The 21,252-nt window shown below is 39.5% G+C and overlaps 1 protein-coding gene across 4 annotated transcripts in view; it reads right to left on the bottom strand.

The window, feature by feature from the left end:
• Positions 1-7,174: 7,174 nt before the first annotated feature.
• The window catches only part of CDADC1 (cytidine and dCMP deaminase domain containing 1), a 32,094-nt gene continuing 18,016 nt past the window's right edge, over positions 7,175-21,252 (bottom strand). For 3 of the 4 annotated variants that reach the window (XM_020904027.2, XM_070471250.1, XM_020904029.2), the window contains 4 exons: positions 19,105-19,274; positions 17,293-17,482; positions 14,901-14,961; positions 7,175-10,928 (listed from right to left, as the gene is read on the bottom strand). In XM_020904027.2, the coding sequence (XP_020759686.2) occupies positions 10,855-10,928; positions 14,901-14,961; positions 17,293-17,482; positions 19,105-19,274 (495 nt within the window). In that variant the 3' untranslated portion in view covers positions 7,175-10,854. Of the gene's footprint in view, positions 10,967-14,900; positions 14,962-17,292; positions 17,483-19,104; positions 19,275-21,252 lie in introns of all 4 variants that reach the window. The other variant, XM_020904028.2, reaches the window with a different exon arrangement.

Raw genomic sequence — 21,252 nt, 5'->3', positions numbered from 1 at the left:
TGATAATAAAACTTCTAGGTTATTGGTGAAAAGATTCTCCACCGTGAGAGACAACCAGAGAGGTTCACAGAGTTACATGAAGAATAGGAGAGGGAGGAAGGAGATAGAGGTGAGCAGGAGGAGAGAAAGGGGGACTCAAGAGGAGAGAGACAGATCTACGCAGTTATCTGTTCCCAAAGTGTTCTCTGTAGCCCAGACACCCACAAAGATTCACAGAATTGGACTGGGAAGAGAAGGGGAAAGGAGGAAATAGAGGTGTTCTGAGGTAGAAAACAGAGAGTCAAAAGTGGGAGAGTAATCACCACACTCCTGAATAGAAATGGGAACTGAATATTGGGTTCTTAAATGTCCAAAATTTATATCACATACTGAAAAACAAAGATTAAAAATCTAGCATAGAGGTTAGACTCTTTGAAATACAATATTTAAAAACAAAAACAAAAACACAAAATTTAGAAATATATATGTAGTTCAGTTTAAAAATAGGGCTTCTCTCTCTCTCTCTCTTTTTTTTGCAAGGTTATAGTGAAATGAAAATGAAAATTAAGGAATAATAGAGGAGTATTAGAGGACTTTAAAATGAAATAGGAGAGAAAAACAAGATAAAAAAAAAAGAAAGAAGAAAAAAAAATTTTTTTCTCTAATTAAAAAATATCATAAAAATATATGAAAATGAAAATTGAGGAGTAATGGGGGAGTAGTAGGGAATTTTAAAAGAATATAAAAGAGAAAAAATTTTAAAAAAAGAAAGAAAAAAAATTTTTTTTCTTCTTTAAATTTAACAAAAAATATACATATATATCTAGGAATTTCTCTGAAGCTGTTGCAGTCAGTGTAGGTTCAGTTCAATTTCAGATAGCTCCTCTTTCCAGCTTACACTTCTCGATATCTATAGGCCCCTTCCGGTGTAGTTATCTTTTATGTAACTACAGTAGATTTTTCCTTTGTAGTTTCCATGAAATGTATGTAAAGTATTTTGTATGTAAAATATATTTAAGTTAATAACCTTTAATTTCATAAAGTAACTATTTCATGTAAACCATAAATTATCCTCTGAAAAATACTTGTATATGTGTTTGCATATATATATACACACATATATATATAACACACAGACATACACAAATATCCATTACACATTTGGATATTGGGATATTTTTCTTTACATGTAAGATTTCTTATTATATTTAAGGGAGTCATTTTTTCCTTTTCTTCAATCATTTTCTCCTGTATTATCTATATGAGGAGTTCATGATAATTTTATTCATATGAGCACTTTCCACTTTATTTTCTTTTCTTTTAAAATCGCAGCCTCCCTTTTAATATACCTTTTAACTAATGTGTCTATGTGAACTGTGTACTGCATACTTACAGTCTTTAAAATATTTTGTCTTCTGTAACGAATTTCCATCGGTTCTTCAGACTTATTAGATATAGATCCACATGCTCTACAAATGGAGATGACTTTAATCTTTCTTTTCCAGTAGTAAATTTTTACTACTCAAAATGTTGTTAGGCATTCATGTCTACTAGTGATCTTTCTGACAATTACAGGAAATTAATGTATTATTTCTCTGTAGTGAACTAGTATTGTGGGTACTGGACATTTCTTTGGGTACATAAGCATTAATATCTTCATTTTTATAACTTTTCCCTGTAATATTCTACCATACTACTTTGTGTCTATCAAGTTGATCACATGCTTTTCCTAAATTTATAAGTCAATTAGTTATATTAATATATTTCCTAACAACCAAAACATTGGATTCTTTGATGTTGGACTCAATCTTGCTATAAAGTTTTTTCCTAAGTTAGCTTTGAAAGTGAATGTGAAAGTCACTCACTAGTGTCCGACTCTTTGTGACCCCATGGATTGTAGCCCACCAGGCTCCCTGTTCACGGGATTCTCCAGGCAAGAATACTGGAGTGGGCTGCCATGCCCTTCTCTGGGGAATCTTCCCAAGCCAGGGATCCAACCTGGGTCTCCTTTAGTGCAGGCAGATGCTTTACCATTTGAGCTACCCGGGAAGCCCAAGTTGGCTTTATTAAGGCATTATTCCTTTCTTCAAGTCTTATTGAGATATAATCAACATACAGCATTGTGTACATTTAAGGTCTACAGCATAATGATTTGATGAACATAAATCAGGATTATCCCAATCAGTTTAGTGAACATTCAACACCTCATACAGGTATAAAATTCAAGAAATAGCAAAAAAATTTTGAGATAATTCTTATGATGTACTCTCTTAACAACTTTCATATATAACATAAAGTGGTGTTAATTATATTGGTCATGTTGTACCTTAAATCCCTAGCACTTATTAATTTTATAACTGGAGGTCTGTAACTTTGGCTGCCCTCATCCAGTTCCTTCTCCACCCATACACTGCATCAGTCAGTCAGTCAGTCAGTCAGTTCAGTCGCTCAGTCGTGTCTGACTCTTTGCGACTCCATGGACTACAGCATGCCAGGCCTCCCTGTCCATCACCAACTCCCAGAGTTTACTCAAACTCATGTCCATTGAGTCAGTGACACCATCCAACCATCTCATCCTCTGTCATCCCCTTCTCCTCCTGCCTTCATTCTTTTCCAGCTTCAGGGTCTTTTCCAATGAGTCAGTTCTTTGCATTAGGTGGCCAAGGTATTGGAGTATCAGCTTCAGTATCAGTCTTTCCAATGAATATTCAGGAGTGATTTCCTTTAGGATGGACTGGTTGGATCTCTTTGCTGTCCAAGGGACTCTCAAGAGCCTTCTCCAACACCACAGTTCAAAAGCATCAGTTCTTTGGCTCTGAGCTTTCTTTGTAGTCCAATTGTCATATCCATACATAACTACTGGAAAAACCATAGCTTTGACTAGATGGATGCTTTTTGGCAAAATAATGTCTCTGCTTTTTAATATGCTATCTAGGTTGGTCATAACTTTTCTTCCAAGGAGTAAGCGTCTTTTAATTTCATGGCTGCAATCACCATTTGCAGTGATTTTGGATCCCCCCCAAATAAAGTTGTCACTGTTTCCACTGTTTCCTCATCTAATTGCCATGAAGTGATGGGACCAGATGCCATGATCTTAGTTTTCTGACTGTTGAGTTTTAAGCCAACTTTTTCACTCTCCTCTTTCACTTTCATCAAGAGGCTCTTTAGTTCTTCACTTTCTGCCATAAGGGTGGTGTCATCTGCCTATCTGAGGTTATTGATATTTCTCCTGGCAATCTTGACTCCAGTAGTTTGAACATTCTTTGGCATTGCCTTTCTTTGGGATTGACAAGAAAAATAAACTTTTCCAGTCCTGTGGCCACTGTTGAGTTTTCCAAATTTACTGGCATATTGAGTGCAGCACTTTTCACAGCATCATCTTTCAGGATTTGAAATAGCTCAACTGGAATTCCATCATGTCCACTAGCTTTGTTCGTAGTGATGCTTCCTAAGGCCCACTTGACTTCACATTCCAGGATGTCTGGCTCTAGGTGAGTGATCACACCATCGTGATTATCTGTGTTGTGAAGATCTTTTTTTGTATAGTTCTTCTGTGTATTCTTGCCACCTCTTAATATCTTCTGCTTCTGTTAGGTCCATATTATTTCAGCCCTTTATTGAGCCCATCTTTGCATGAAATGTTCCCTTGGTATCTCTGATTTTCTTGAAGAGATCTCTAGTCTTTCCCATTCTGTTGTTTTCCTCTATTTCTCTGCACTGATCAGGGAGGAAGCCTTTCTTATCTCTCCTTGCTATTCTTTGGAACTCTGCATTCAAATGGGTATATCTTTCCTTTTCTTCTTTGCTTTTCACTTCTCTTCTTTTCACGGCTATTTGTAAGGCCTCCTCAGATAGCAATTTTTATTTTTTGCATTTCTTTTTTGTTGGGGATGGTCTTGATTCCCGTCTCCTGTACAATGTCTCGAACTTCCGTCCATAGTTCATCAGGCACTCTATCAGATCAAATCCCTTGAATCTATTTCTCATTTATGTATAATTGTAAGGGATTTGATTTAGGTCATACCTGAATGGTCTAGTGGTTTTCCCTACTTTCTTCAATTTAAGTCTGAATTTGGCAATAAGGAGTTCATGATCTGAGCCACAGTCAGCTGCCAGTCTTGTTTTTGCCGACTGTGTAGCGCTTCTCCATCTTTGGCTGCAAAGAATATAATCAACCTGACTTTGGTATTGACCATCTGGTGATGTCCTTGTGTAGTCTTCTCTTGTGTTGTTGGAAGAGGGTGTTTGCTATGACCAGTGCATTCTCTTGGCAAAATTCTGTTAGCCTTTTCCCTGCTTCATTCTGTACTCCAAGGCCAAGTTTGCCTGTAACCTGGAGTAGCCTGCATCTGGTAACCACAAATCTCTTTTACTCTGAGTTCCTTTGTTGAACTATAATTGATCTACGACACTGGTAGTTCTGGTTGCCCAACATAGCGATTAGATATTTCTGGACATTTCAAAATGATCAATATAGTAAGTCTGTGTGTGTCATCATACATAGTTAAGTATTACATAACTATTAACTACATTTCTCAAATCTCATACCCAAGAAAGCCTCTGGAAGTCTGTACCTCTTGATCTCCCTCAGCTGTTTCTTCCCTCTTCCCACTCCCCTCCATGGTGACTACCTACTTTTCCCTCTGTATTTACAAATCTGTTTCTGTTTTGTTATCTGTTCACTTGCTTTGATTCTTAGATTACACCAATAATTGAAGTCATACAATAATTGTTTTTCTAAGTCTTATTTTCACTTAGCATAGTACCCTCTAGATCTATTCACTTTGTCTAAACTAGCAAGATTTCATTCTTTTCTATGGCTGAGTAATATCCTGTTGTGCATATGTATGTATATATAATCTTCTTTATCCATGAATGGGCTCTTGGGTTGGCTATTGTAAATAATGCTGCTGTGATTGTATTGGTGCATATATATTTCCTGATGATTGCTTTGATTTTTTTCAGATAAACAACCAGAATTGGAATTCCTAAAATATATGGTAGATCTATTTTTAATTTTTTTTAAGCAATAGCCATACTTTTTTTCCAATTTTTTCCACAGTGACTATACCAATTTCCTTCCCACCAAGAGTGAATGATGGTTACCTTTTCTCTGTTGTAATCTGTTATTGTGTTTTTGATAACAATATTCTGACAGCTGTGAGATGGTATCTTCTTGTGATTTTGATTTGCATTTCTCTGGTGAGTGATGCTGGGCATCTTTTCATGTGCCTGTTGATCGTCTGTATATTTTCTTTGGAAAATTTGTCTCTTCAGATCCCCTGCTCATTTTTTTAAACTGGGTGCTTTGTTCTATTAATGTTGACTTTTATGAGTTCTTTGTATATTTGAGGCATTAACTCTATCAGATATATACTGTGCAAGTAAACTTGAGCCTGAAGCCACCTAGTGGACCAATTCCAGCAGATGTTTAATATGAACAAAAATACATGGTTAGCCCGGTCAAATGTTTTCTAGTTTCAAGCCTTTAAAAATATACAATCAGAAATAGCAAATAGACACCCAAATGCTATAGTGGTGTTGAATAGATTTTAATTTTTTATCCCCAAAGATTGTATTTTAGAAAATCTGTATTTTTCAGGTATTCCTTCCTCACCTTCATCATCTAAAAATAGCCCTCATCAGAAGAACACATACTCCTCTGGCACAATATCTCTGGGGCTTATCCCCAGGGGAAAGATACATAATATTAGGGGGTGGCTATTTGTACTAAATGGGCTTCCCTGGTGGTTCAGCGGTAAAGAATCTGCCTGCAATGCAGGAGACGTGGGTTTGATCCCTGGGTTGGGAAGGTCCCCTGCATGAGGGCATGGCAACCCACTCCCATGGAGAGAGGAGCCTGAAGAATCCCATGAACTGAGGAGCCTGGTGGGCTACAGTCCATAGGGTCGCAAAGAGTTAGACACGACTGAAGCAACTGAGCCCATTTATACTAAATACATTAATTATTAAAATGACTGCAGGAAAAAAAATATAAATAAATAAAATGACCGCAGGAAAGGAATTTCATGCTTAAAGCTAAAACATTACAGAAAATATGAAAATGGAGAAGTGAAAAAACATTAATTTACCTCTGTTTATGCCCCTGAAATCATAAAATGAGAGTGAAGTTTTGGCTTTCTTTGTTTTAAACATAAGCTCAGGACAGGCAGAACAGGGGACTCCGTGACGACAGTCGGACGCTCTGCCTGGGAATGTGCTGTGGTGCATGAGGCTGTGCTCTGCTCTATACTGTCCCAAAATATGTTGCCTGGCAGCCCTCTTTGAATCTGGTGAGTCTGATTGACAGACTTGAAACTTGAAACCTTGAAACTCATTGAAGTAGTGTAACCAGGATCATGAAACAAGGCCTTCAGAATTCTGAGGCAGGGTGGGGGGAGGTGGTTATTCCCAATCTAGAATTCTACACCCAACAAACTATCTAAATTGAGGGCAGAATAAAGATATTCACAGATACTCACAGTATTGAAACTGTTCCCAGCAACAGTCTGTTCTGACAGTCATCTCACCACCATGTACCTTTTCTCAGGGACCTTCTCAAAGATATGCCCGCCCAACTGAGAAAAATTCTAGATTCTGGGGGTTCCAGTTCAAGAAGGTGGAGGATGCCTCTGTCCCCGCCCTCCCCCACCTCAGGAATGCTGAGGAGGGCGAACCCAGGAAGACAGCAGTGCAGAAGGTCCAGTGACTGATCAGTCCAGGCTGGAGGTGGTCAGAGGCTCCAGGAGGGACTTCTTCAATAAGAAACCCTTTTTAGGACACCCAATGTGCTTGAATTGGAGAAGGCAATGACACCCCAACTCCAGTACTCTTGCCTGGAAAATCCCATGGACGGAGGAGCCTGGTGGGCTGCAGTACATGGGGTCGCTAAGAGTCAGACACGATTGAGCGACTTCACTTTCACTTTTCACTTTCATACATTGGAGAAGGAAATGGCAACCCACTCCAGTGTTCTTGCCTGGAGAATCCCAGGGACGGGGGAGCCTGGTGGGCTGCCATCTATGGGATCGCACAGAGTCGGACACGACTGAAGTGACTTAGCAGCAGCAGCAGCAATGTGCTTGAATACCGAGAGAAGGTTACACAGCTGGGAGAAGGGTTTGGTTACAGGTTAGCAATAAAATATACAAAATCAATGTCCCCACAGCCCCGGGCAGAAAAGACAAATTTGAAATGCACGAAAATACATTTTATACAGAAAGTCATCACAGTACACAACGTGATAAAGCTGTGAGTAGCACTTACAGTCATAATACCAAACAATGAATGAATACTGATGCAACCAAATTAAAAGAATATTGGGAGGATGGAGAGATGGTAGTGTGTGCAGAGGAGAGGGAGGTGAAAGAAAGCCCTTCCATGATGGAAATTCAAAAGAAAATACCTAAAACTGAAACACTATTAAGGAACATGTGATTTGAAGACAAAGTAAATCGGCTAAAAGCCTTGAGCCTGGTGGCCTCTAGGGAAGGGTGATACAGAAGACAGAGTGGGTCTTACTGTTTCAAAGGAAGGTTTATAGATCTATTTTGCTCATTTAAAATGTGTAGGTGTAATTTTACTTAAAAAATGACTTAATTTACGACAACAGAAGTCTTTTATTACTGTCACACACATGTTAAAATCAGCGAATATGTCAACAGGTACAGGACAAATGAGCACTGACATTAAAAACAAAACTGAAAATGTAGAGAGAAAAAACCAAAGCCGATACTGATTTAGGCCCTTGTGACATCCTGAGCTAGACTTTAAGAAATCATTCACCTTCTGGACACTTGTGTTTCCAGTTCTGCAGAGGAGTATTCTAAATAGATGAGATCTAAGTTCCTTTGAAATCTGAGTCTCTTTAAGTGCAGTAATTGAATAGGGTAAACACATTTTCTGGACGCATTTCTAAAGGGTATTCCATTTTAAACAGGCCTTGTTTTCAACTGGTACTGATTAATAGGGCTTTTTACTCTTCTTATATGTAAAAAATATGTAATAATTTTAAATGATCGCAGAAAAACCCTTTAATATGACACATGAAATGAAGGTTCTAAACTGTTCCTTGACCTTAAGAAGCAGAAGTAATAGCCACAGCTCAATGCTAAGTGGCCACTCTTGGCAATACCAGAACTTCAAAACATAGCTCTAAAGTGGGTTAAAAGCAGACTGCTGTGGTAGATCTGAAAGCTCAACTGTTCATGCATAAACCGAGGAAGATTTATGAGAAAGTGTATTCTCAAACTCATTAAGTAACTGAGGAAGAGAAACCCATGGAAAAGCCGAATAAAAGAAAAAGCGTTGGCAGTGATCTGATACAGGTAAAACTTCATACACCCCACTGACAGCCGAGGGCCGAGCCAGGCCTGCACTCACCCCACCTCCAGTCGGCACAGCTGTTGTCCTTGGCAGTAAACAAATGCAGAGCTCTTTTTCAAATTATGCATTTACTATCATCTTCCCAATCTTTGAAATTAATGATGATGTATTTTTAAGGGCAAGTTCCGATTTCTCAGCCTGAGGGGTGACTAGGTGACTGTGGGTGACTAGGTTTTAGGCAGTACTGCTGCCCCAAGCGGAGAAGGCAATGGCACCCCACTCCAGTACTCTTGCCTGAAACATCCCATGGACGGAGGAGCCTGGTAGGCTGCAGTCCATGGGGTCACTAAAAGTCAGACAGGACTGAGCGACTTCACTTTCACTTTTCACTTTCATGCACTGGAGAAGGAAATGGCAACCCACTCCAGTGTTCTTGCCTGGAGAATCCCGGGGACGGGGGAACCTGGTGGGCTGCCGTCTATGGGGTCACACAGAGTCGGACACGACTGAAGTGACTTAGCAGCAGCAGCAGCTGCCCCAGGGGGCTCCTGGTACAGGTTAGCAATCTTTGTGTGAGTTCCCAGTCGCTTCCCTTTCCTACTTCCCCTCCCTTTCCTACTTCCCAGGGTGACCACCCATCTCCATTACTTTCTCAGATGTTCATCTCACCCTCACTGTTCCCCTGACTACTCCCTGCAGCTCCTTCAGGGCCTCCACTTCTACAGGCCCTTCTTTTGTGACTCACCCGAGTGTCTGCCTGTCCTCTTGGGTGTTCCTTCCACCACTGTTCCTTCAGTTACATCCACAGGGCAGTTTTCAACCTTGAAGGTCCTCAGAGTCACCTTGAGGGAATGCTGGCCCCAGCCTCAGAGTCTGATTCAACAGGTCTGGGTTAGGGCTTAACAATGTGCACTTCTAACAAGTCCCCAGATGAGGCTAACGCTGTTGGTCCAGGGACCCCGCTCTGAGAAGCACTATTATTAATATGTGACTTTACGCTTACATCTGTCACTAGACTGCAAGCTTCTTGAGGTCAGGGAACATTTCTTACACGTCTCATCTCCAGGGTCTAGCCAGTGTCCAGCAGTCATTCAGTCAACAAATATTTATTGAATGCCTGTTACGTGCTAGACACTGTTGCAGGCACTAGATTCAGCAGTTAAAAAAAAATTTACACACACACACACACACACACACACACACACACACACACACACACACACAGGCTGAGCGGGCTGCTGTCCAACCAGGGGCACCGGTCATATGCTAGATACTGTTGCAGGCACTAGATTCAGCAGTTAAAAAAAAAATTTACACACACACACATACAGAGGCTGAGCGGGCTGCTGTTCAAACAGGGGCACCAGGCCACGTGCGGGTGGTCCTGCCCACCCTCCTGAGACTGGCGGGAGGCCCTGTGAGGATACGAGACGCCTTGGGAAGAAAGTGGGTGACCGCAGAGCTGGAGCTGACTCCCCGCACAGAGCACGTCACACCCCGGGCCTGCCTGCGGGCCATCAGCCATGCGGCTCCCTCCCTATCTCCAGGGAAGTACAAAGCCTGTGCCTTCATCTTTGGGCTAATCTTCTGAAAGTTTCCGCAACAAATAAAAAATGAGAGGACTCATGAAGAGCAATTTGGAAAATAACTGAACTGACCATCATGTTTACCGGCAAGACTTTCAGTATTCTTACGGTTTGCAAATGTTTTTGTAAGGTCTTCCATTCAAAGCCCTGAAAAGCTCTCTGCTAATTATATGGAGGGGATAATGGGCAGCATTTATGAATGGAATTCCAGACTCAAATATTTCTTCTCTTGTTAGTGGTTTCAAGAGTCAGTGAGATCAGAGAGTAATATTGTCTGAGAATAAAGCTATCTTCCTATTGCTACCCTGAATCAGTGATGTAATACCAGAGTCCAACAAGTGATGATGATTTTTACACACTGCAAGACTGAAAAAAATGAATAACCTTGTTAGGAACACACTTTTATAATGGAGCCCAGTCCACCAAATTCATTTGTATGACTCCATGCTAATCAAGTAAATTCTGATTACCAGAAAGTTTTGGGTATAAATGGGGCCTTTTGTTAAGTCACACATTGGCTTAAAAATGGTCAGGTTGCTGTTTATTTCCCTTGAGTAGATTACTAATTATCACCTTCATAATCCAAAGGGATTAATATTTCTGAAAAGGTGTGTACTTCTCTGCTGAGATGAGAACCTCCAATGAACCAGCCCCTTTCAGACTGGATCCCCTAAAGCTAAGACCAGGAGAAATCAATCCTTGTAGCCAACTGAACTGGTCTCATGAAATGATTGACACTTCTTTCAGTGTAAGAAAAGAATGCACCACTGTACTCTGGAAAACATACAAATAAATCTAAATAAAAATATTAGTATCATTTGTATGCTAATAATAAATTAGCTTCCTTTAAAAATTTTTTCAACTATTTACAAAATCCATTCTTATTTTCTGAGTTAACAAGGCTGGATTTTAAAAGTGCAATAAAAATTCTTGAGGCCTTCAGCCCTTGCTCAGACAAGACTTCTTAGTGGTTTGAAAGACGCAGCTTCTTGTTCTGGTGCGGTTCTTCCTCCAGGGGTACGGGTCCCAACACGCCATCTGGCAGTCAAGAATAACTTAACGTCAGGAAAACGTCACTTCAAAGAAATGAGCATTTGTTAAAGTCAGAGGTTGTAAGATCAAAATAATGCTTAAGCTAAAGAGGATTATTTAAAAAATAAAAATGAAAAAGGGCATATTGATTTTATCTTTAAAATTCTCAACTGTTAAAGAGCAGACTCTAGATAAGTCACTCACAGGTGACACAAAGTATCTGACCTTTTACAAACTGGATTCATCAACAGTGTATAGACAATTCACAAAACTTTTTTGGGGGGAAAGTTATTACTGTTAGGCTGGATGAGACAACATGACCCATCTGTTGTCCAGGGAGAGAAGGGAGCCGTCTTCGGGGCAGGGAGGTGTGAGGGGACACCCCGCCATCCCCACACTCCCCCACCAGAAGGCAAGCAGACTCATCAGCTTGGTCAGGTGGGAAATGGGCCTGGCTTCCACTTCACCCCATGACCTGATTTCCCTGGCTTTCCTGGGACACACACTCTGTGTGTGTAAAGTGCACAATGTTATGGGTTTCAACACAAGCACACATCAAAGAATCCACCACCATGGTTAAGATGGTAAGTATACCCACCACCTCTGAAAGTCTCCTTTTATCCTGCTGCTTTCTATCTCTCCAGGGATCTGCCTGCCCTTCAAGCCTCTGTGCTCGCCTCACTCTTCCTAGTCTTAAGGACACCTGGATCAAGGTGCAGGGAAAATAGATCTGGAAAGCCTTCTCTCTTATTATGTAATATTGGAAACATTAAAAAAAGACTGTGTGTGATACAGATGAGAGTCCTAAAGCCTAATAATAAATTAACACTCAAGAACCTACTTTGTTGTTGTTCACTTGCTAAGCCGTGTCGGACTTTCACCCCAGGCTCCTCTGTCCTCCACTCTTTCCCAGAGTTTGCTCAAGAACCTACTACCCAACCCGCAAAACTAGAATGTTACCACTTCCCACGTGCCCCCCAGTCTAATCCCATCCCTCTTTCTCCCTTATTCAGAAGTAACCACTGTGCTGAATTGTTTATCATTCCATTGCTTCTTAGAAATAATTTTGCCACATGTACTAACCAATACACTATTTGCCTTCTTGTTTAACTCTATATAGAAGTTGCATTATAATGTATTTAGTCTTCTGGAACTTGATTTTTTCATTTAGCATTATATTTCTAAGATCCATCAATGTTCAAGAATGTAGATGTAATTCATTTTACTTTCACTGCTTTATAATATTCCACTGTAATATTTTAATTTCCAGAGATAAATTTTTGTGCTATTTCCAGTTTTTGCTTTTAAGAGCAATGTTGCAATGTATTATCTATCTCTGTCTTTCCTATGAAACATGTAAGAGTTTTCCTAGGGCATATGCTTAGAGGTCAAATTGCTGGGTCATGGAGTATACACATCTTCAGTTTTACAAAGGTAACATTAAACTGCTTTCCCAAGGTGGCTGTATATATTTTCAGTCCAGCCAGCAATACACAAAAATTTTAACAATCCACCTCCTCGCTAGCACTTGGTGTCATCAAACTTTAATTTTGCAACTCTAGTAGGTACAGCAAATGGTGTAAACACTGTTGCAGTGATTTTAATTTGCATTTCCATGACTGCTAATGAGCTTGAGCATTTTTTCATGTGTTTATTAGGTGTCTGTGTTTCTTCTGTTGTGAAATACCTTTAACTATCTTTTACCCATTCTCACATGAACTCAACCATTAATCAACTGTATATAATTGACAACCACGGACTACTTCATCCAACAATAGCAAAATAGACATTGTTCTTAACCTCACATGGAATGTTCACCAAGAGAGACCACATTCTGGGCCATAAAACACACCCTAATAAATTTAAAAGAATAGAAATCATGTCTGCTCTCAGACCGCAATATAATTAAACTAGGAAAGACTAATAGAAACATAACTGGGAAATCTCAAAATATATGTGGAAGTTAAATAATACATTGCTAAATAACAAATGAGTAAAACAAACAAACAAACAAACAAAAAACTCAAGGTAAATTTTAAAATATTTTGGACCCAGAGGAATCGGGTGGAGAGGGAGGTGGGAGGGGGGATTGGGATGGGGAATACATGTAAATCCATGGCTTTCATGTCAATGTATGACAAAAACCACTACAATATTGTAAAGTAATTAACCTCCAACTAATAAAAATAAATGGAAAAAAAATAAATTTTTAAAAGTTTTGAAATAAAAACGCAACTTATCAAAATTTCTTCCATTCAGTGGAAGAAACGCTAGAGAAATGCTAGAGAGAAAGTGAATGTATATATGAGAAAAGAGGAACGATCTAAAATCAATGACCAGAATATATGAATCCAAAAACCAAAGTAGATTCGTGGTGGCCTGGGGCTGAAGGCAGGAGGAAACAGGGATAACTAATAAATGGGCAAGAGGATTCTTTTTGAGCTGATGGAAAATTCTGAAATTAGGCTGTGGTGATGGTTACACAACTCTGAATCTACCAAAACCCACCCAATTCTGTACTTTAAAAGGGCAAATTTATGGTATATGGATTATACCTCAATCAAGCTCTTATAAAATTGAAAAAGAGATAAGGATATTATTTACTGATATAAAACACTTGTTGAAAACTACATATAAAACATAAACCTGCAGATCAGTGGACAGTCATAAAGCAAACATATTTAACCATCACCCAGGTCAAGAAACAGAGCATTACCAGCAAAATGAAAGCATTCCTCTCATCCCCTCGCCACCACGACCCCCCCTTCCCCCCACAGTACGTCACCCTCACCTTAGTGATCTAGGGACAGGGAACCCTGGCTACGGCTCTTGCTTGTAAGTGGCAAAAATCTCCCCTTTCATGGCTTGCCTTTGTGCTCTTTTAGTGCTATCTTTTGACAAACAGATGTTCTTTATTTTAACACAGATAAATGAATTCATATTTTATGTTTAATGCTTTTTTGTGTCTTCTCCCTAACAACAGGGAATATTAACTCACCCCCCTCAAACACTATTATTGAATACATATTCTTTAATCAGATCCATATTTTTTCCTTTCATCTTTAGCTACTTTTTTTCCCCCCCTGATAAAATTTTAAAAAGAGAGATGGAGTGGATATGTACTTTTTTTCCAGACTGCAAATTAAAATTTTACTACCTGAATAAAATAAAGCTAAGTTAGAACACAAAAATCAGGATATTCACATAGACATTATTTTCATAAAGACTTTCATAGTTACTGATTTTTCAGAGTAATCAAATCATTGTTATTATCAAGAAAATTTTACTTATTATATTGAACTTCTACTTACCTTGAATCCAAACATAAAGATAACATAACTAATATTTTAAAATAATATTGTACAGTAATAATTCATATTCAAAATAATACGCATGAAGAATTGCAAGGTCTCCTAGAGACTATATTACATTAAAAATATGTGTTAATATATAAACAGTAAAACTCTGAAGACTAATAATTCATTTATGGTATCTGTGATGACTCTTAATTAGAGTATTAAAATAACCAGGACACTTCTGTTCTCTGACCAATCTGAGCTAATATGGCTTTACTCTAACAAGAATCTACATAGCCTCATAATTTGGCTCTAGATCCATCTGTATTAATTATATGTATTTTTCCTTTCTAATTGCCCAAGAGGCTTTTGTTTTGGTATAGAGAGCACTGTTGCCTAGTCTCATATAAATTTAATTTATAAATTCAATTTGTGCATGATTATTTGTATTAAACTGCAGAGTCCATAGGACTAGTCATTAATCAGCACTTCCCATGACATCGAGCATATATAGTCGATACACAAGTGTCTGTGCACAAACTGAATAGGAAAAATCTAATCTGCAAAAAGAATATGCTCCACCTCCAACCACAGCAATTTCCAACATCTGATCATTATAAGTCACTATTTTTCTTTTCTTAGCAACAAAATCAACCTCAATAAAGGACTCGTAGATACTTACTCTCTCTGCCTTCAGGCTCATTTTGCTCAAGAACACCAGTTCTTGATGGATTCAGTTGCCACTATAAAAGGACACAAACATTTTATGTATATGTTTAAGAAGGTTTTAATAAATAGCATTTCAGCATTGTGCTTTCAAATATCCAAACAGCTTAAAACAGTAAGAAAAGTTAATGTGTCATACCAACCAAGCCCTAATAACAACTTTGGATGACCCTGAAGATATGACTACTGATGGATTAAGGATCAAAATTCTTAGAGAATCTTATATGCATGGTTTAGTAAGTATTTTTTAGGTGCTTTATATGTTCCAGGCACCCTGGACTCAAACAGAAAAGTCAAGTTGAAATCTATAATAAACAGTACTATTATATGCTTTTTGTACTTAACCGCAAACTATAGCATATAAAAGTTACATTAAGTGCCAGAATTATCATTAACAAGCAACACATGATTCTAGACAGGATCCTTTTGCTATAAAGAACTTTATTGGGACAACTGGTAAACCCACTGAATTCTGTGGATTAAATAGTAGCAACATATCAATGAAAATTTCCTAAGTTTTGTGGTTGTATTGTGGTTATGTAGGATAATCTACTGTTTGAGGAAATACACATGAAAGTATTTAAGAATGACTTGGCATCATGGCAACAACTTAACTCTCAAGTGTTTCTGGAAAAAAATTCTTTGTAGTATTTTTGTAACTCTTCTGCATGCTTGAGATTATTTCTAAAAAGAGAAAGGTTTTTAGAAACCAGAGTAGTTAAAAAAAACCATGAGGAATTAAAGTTCTGAGTTTTCCACAAAATAGTTACCATGTCAGCAGTTCTTTGGAAATATCAAATACTAATTGCTTCTAATTTTTTCCTGATTTTTCTTATAAGAAATGCATGCATGTGTGTATGTGTATGGGTTCCCTTCTTTTGTGTAATCTTAAACTTTAAACTATGTTCACCTCTATCTACTACTCTCTACTACTGAATTTAAGTTGGTTTAAAGTTCAACATTCAGAAAACGAAGATTATGGCATCTGGTCCCATCACTTCATGGCAAATAGATGGGGAAACAGTGGAAACAGTGGCAGACTTTATATTGGGGGGCTCCAAAATCACTGCAGATGGTGGCTGCAGCCATGAAACTAAAAGACGCTTACTCCTTGGAAGAAAAGTTATGATCAACCTAGACAGCATATTAAAAAGCAGAGACATTACTTTGCCAACAAGGGTCCATCTAGTCAAGGCTATGGTTTTTCCAGTAGTCAGGTACGGATGTGAGAGTTGGACTATAAAGAAAGCTGAGCACTGAAGAACTGATGCTTCTGAATTGTGGTGTTTGGAGAAGACTCTTGAGAGTCCCTTGGACTGCAAGGAGATCCAACCAGTCCATTCTAAAGGAGATCAGTCCTGGGTGTTCATTTGAAGGATTGATGCTGAAGCTGAAACTCCAATACTTTGGCCACCTGATGTGAACAGCTGACTCATTTGAAAAGACCCTGATGCTGGGAGGGATTGGGGGCAGGAGGAGAAGGGGACGACAGAGGATGAGATGGCTGGATGGCATCACCGACTCGATGGGCATGAGTTTGAGTAAACTCCGGGAGTTGGTGATGGGACAGAGAGGCCTGGCATGCTGTGGTTCATGGGGTCGCAAAGAGTCGGACACAACTGAATGACTGAACTACTGAATTTTGTCAGCCACCAGATGGCACTATAGAACCAACTAATTCAAGGTCTGTAAGGTCAAGGGCTTCCCTGGTAGCTCAGCTGGTAAAGAATCCACCTGCGATGTGAGACTTGGGTTGGATCCCTGGATTGGGAAGATCTCCTGGAGGAGGGCATGGCAACCCACTCCAGTATTCTTGCCTGGAGAGTCCCCATGGACAGAGGAGCCTTGACGGGCCACAGTCCACGGGGTCGCAGAGGACGACACGAGAGCCTAGGCACAGCACAGCACCAGGTCAAGGTAAAATTCTCTCTCTAGAGACATATATTCAGAAGGCAGATCCTAAGTGAACATTTGTGACTAGGCAAGTGCTTGCACATAAAAATAAACTCAATGATAAAATTTTGTTGAAACTCTTTAAAAGGGTAAGAATCACTAGTTTAAAATATGCAGCAGAGTAACTTAACAACCTGGGCTTCCCAGGTGGCTCAGTGGTAAAGAGTTCGCCTGCTAATGCAGGAGACATGGGTTCGATCCCTTGGTTGAGAAGATTCCCCAAAGGGGGAAATGACAACCTACTCCAGTATTCTTGCCTGGAAAATCCCATGGACAGAGGAGCCTGGCAGGCTACAGCCCATGGGGTCACAAAACAGTCGGACGTGACTTAGTGACTAAACAACAGCTATCAACATAATATGAAGTATATTTGAAAAAAATGTGTATCTACTTACTGTAAATTTGCTGACACCTTCAAGTTCCCCAAATCTCATGTAAGAGATGTCTGCCTTCTTTTTTCCAACATCTACATCCCCAGCATAGATTTGTTTTATGCCTGCACCTTTAATTAAGGGTACACATTCATCACAAGGGCACTTGGTTACAAAAATCATACTTCTTTCTTCTGGTTTTATTTCTTGACACCTACAAAAATATATATACATATGAAAAAATTAGGAAGGTACCTTCTAAAAGGGTAAGTTATGTTTGAGAAAAATCTTGAAACATTAAAATTGAGCCACTTTGGAAACAGATTTACAATATTATACACAATAATGATCAAACCTTATTCTTGCTGAATTAGTCAATGCCAAGATTTTCACTATTTAGACTACAAAAGAAAAGAAAACAGACAGAATAATGCTAAGTAGGAAACTCCTTATAAAGCCAGAATTATGGGCCAGAACTAATGCCTTCCCTGAGAATGTACCATGTGTGATTAGACATTAAGTCATTGTGGTCGCCAGAAGGTCTACCTCTCATCCGGTGCCTCACAGATATTTAATAAATGCTTACTAAATTGATTAATGTTAGAGTTCTGTTTTGAGTTATAGTTCCCTTACTGCTTTTACCTCACATAGGATAATTTAACAAACACTTGGATTTGACAAAATGAAGCAAGTAATGAAGAGTTCAAGGAAAAAAGCCTGTGTGGTGAAATTCTGCACGCTGGGGTAGTTTAGGACTGAGGATAGAGGAGTTGTACTTCTGGGTTCTGTGGTTTACAAAGCTCTCGGTCTTATGTTTCCCATCACTAGCGTTCAGCATCCATGTCCTCAGTTTAGAGTCTCATTCTGTTCCCCTGGACCAGGGAAGCAGAATTGTATGCATCTAGCCTGTTCAAACCATACACCTGCAACTGAAGTAATCATTACTGTAGCTCTGTCAATGTCTTTCCACTGCTACCAAATGAGGTCTAAACTCGAGGTCCTCCCTTGTCAGTCCCAAGCTAGCCTGTGGTCCAGCCTAACTGGAACATCTATGTTCCTAAATGCACAAGCATTTTCTGACTTCTAGCCCACTGCTATGCCTCAGGCAAGAATGGTTTCCCTTCAAGTAAGCATCTTCAATTGCCATAGCCCTACCAAACCTTTAAAGCTCAGCTCAAATGCCAGTTTCTCCATAAAGGTTTTCCCTCACACTCCCCCTCCATCTACTGCAGCCCTTGAATTTCCACCCACTTTGTGTTGGCCCTTCTCACACAACTGATCATGTTAGGTTGAGTACAGTCTTATATCCCACACTGGACTATAACCTCCTCAGGACAGAAACCATGACTCCTGCAGATTTGAATCTCCCAAGAGCACCCACTAAATGGTAAATGCTGAGAAAGATTTGTGGAAATTATCTAAATTAACATTGAAAGGAGGTAATGCCAGTGACAATCTCTAACAAAAACTATGTTAAAGCAATTTGGTTCATAATAATATCTATATATTCATAAATACATGCTCAGAATTTAGAAAACAAAGGTGATCTTACAATGCAGAAATATGCAAGACCCTAAGGACAAACTTTAAGCAGTTTTATCCTGGAGAGAGAAGGAAGAAAGGAAAAAAGATTTACTCGATAAATTTGAAGGCCTGGAGGATCCCTGACAATGGCCTCTGGTCACGTAGCAAAAACCAAGTATGACCGGAGCTATACTTCTGAAAAGGATATTTCTTGGAATTTTTAAAAAGGCAGTGAGTTACAGCAAAATGAAAGCTAATTTCAACTAACCCTTGCTACATTTTATACAAAATACACATAAACAGATTTCATACCTAAATGTTAGGGCATTCTGTTCCGCATGCACGATGTATCTGAATTTCCTTATTTCTCTGTCTTTCTGTTTGTCATCCATGTGCGGGAAGTCAGCATACTCGGATCCAACAGGAAAAGCATTATAACCGCATCCTATGAAGTACATGGCGCCTGTCCCATCACAACTTCTCTATGGAAAGTGAGCAAACAAACAAAGCTGTGTTCAAGGTTCTGAAAAGACATCTTACATTGTATCTTTAAAGCCTAGTATCACACTTTGTATGACGGATTCACTTTTCCATAACACACTATAAAGCTACGGCAAACCTAGACAGCATATTAAAAAGCAGAGACTTGGCTGACAAAAGTCTGCCCAGTCAAAGCTATGGTTTTTCCAGTAGTCACGTATGGATGTGAGAGCTGGACCATAAAGAAGGCTGAGTGCTGAAGAATTGATGCTTTCAAATTGTGGTGCTGGAGAAGACTCTCAGGAGTCCCAGGGACAGCAAGGAGATCAAACCAGTCAATCCCACAGAAAATCAATCTTGAATATTCATTGCAAGGACTGAAGCTGAAGTGCCAATACTGTGAACACCTGATGCAAAGAGCCGGCTCATTGGAAAGACCCTGATGCTGGGAAGAACTGAGGGCCGGAGGAGAAGGGAATGACAGAGGATGAGATGGTTGGATGGCATCACTGACTCAATGGACATGAGTTTGACCCAGCTCTGTGAGATAGGGAAGGGCAGGGAGGCCTGGCTGCTATAGTCCAGGGGGTTGCAAAGAGTCGGACACAACTTAGTGACTCAACAATGAACAACAGTGATAAACTGAGCCATCAGAAAAATACAGTATTAGATTTTCCTTCAGCAGGGTGATCTTGTCAAAGTTAAATTTCAAGCAGGCTGATCATCTCTAGTGTATATATATATATATTTTATATATATATATATTTTCCCCCCATGATTAAGAAGCTGAATACTTTATTGTTTATTCTCCTGCAAGGCTGTTGCCTCACTGTATAAAAATAACACCAGCAGACACAGTATATTGCAAAAGTAAGACAGTAGTATTCTTCACTGGACACTACACAACTAACAAACTTTTCTTCACCGGCAGTTATTTCTAGTGGGAAGATCATTTTGACCCAATCCAAGGATAGCTATAAGCAAGTTACAATGTCATATAAGGTAAAAGATAACCATGTTATCCTTGAATTACATAATTTTTGTAATTAGTTTTACCAGAGATAATTTCAGGAATTCTGAATATTATAACTGGAGCCTAGCCTAAAAATCACAAGATGCTGTGGAAAAGATGCACAGTGTTTATCTGAAGGCATTAGAAAGTTAAGGGGTATTTTCTTCAGGAAACATTGTTACAAGTAGTTTCTTTTGCTAAAAGTTCTTTTTAAGTTTTAAAAGAATTGCCACTAATTTAAGGCAACTATGCTAGATTAAGTTGTTTCAAAGTAGTTTATTTAGGGGTTCCATTTTCATTCCTCAATAGATTTTATGTATTTCTCATACGCTTCTTCACTCATTAGTTCATCTAGTTCTGAAGGGTTACTGAATGTCATCTTGATCAGCCAACCATCTTCATAACAAGACTTGTTGACAAGTCCTGGATTTTCTGCTAGCTTTATTAATTTCCGTTACTTCTGATAGAGGGGAATAGCGTTCACTAGACGCTTTCACACTTTCCAAAGCACCAAACTCCTCGTTTGTTCAACTTTGTCCCACCTTCAGGCAGACTACAGTAAACAACGTCTCCCAAAGCTTCCTGTGCAAAACGGCTGATTCCCACTGCTCCAACACCGTTTTCTGTTGTTACCCATTCGTGTTTTTCTGTGAATTTCCGCGCCGACAGCAGCGCAGGGCCGGGGCGCAGCGCCCTGACTGCGCCCGCCCGCAGTCCCCAGGGCCGCGGCGAGCAGCGCGCTGGGGGCCCAGACGGCGCGCAGGCTGCCGCCCGCGCCCGCACGCTCCGCACCGCTTGCAGCACCATGTTCGCACGGGTGCCCATCTCTAGTATATAATATCAAGACAGTCCTTCATTTTAGCAGTTAGTTAAAAACTAGCTTAATTCACAAACTGTTTCACTTGACTCAGACATCCCTCCCTGATTGGTTATAAAATCCTAGAGAACAGAAACCATGTTTTGTAGCT

This window comes from Odocoileus virginianus, chromosome 8 (genome assembly GCF_023699985.2).
Source record: "Odocoileus virginianus isolate 20LAN1187 ecotype Illinois chromosome 8, Ovbor_1.2, whole genome shotgun sequence".
NCBI lineage: Eukaryota > Metazoa > Chordata > Mammalia > Artiodactyla > Cervidae > Odocoileus > Odocoileus virginianus.
Note: the sequence above shows the minus strand (reverse complement) of the source record. Positions and strands in the feature narration are given on the sequence as shown.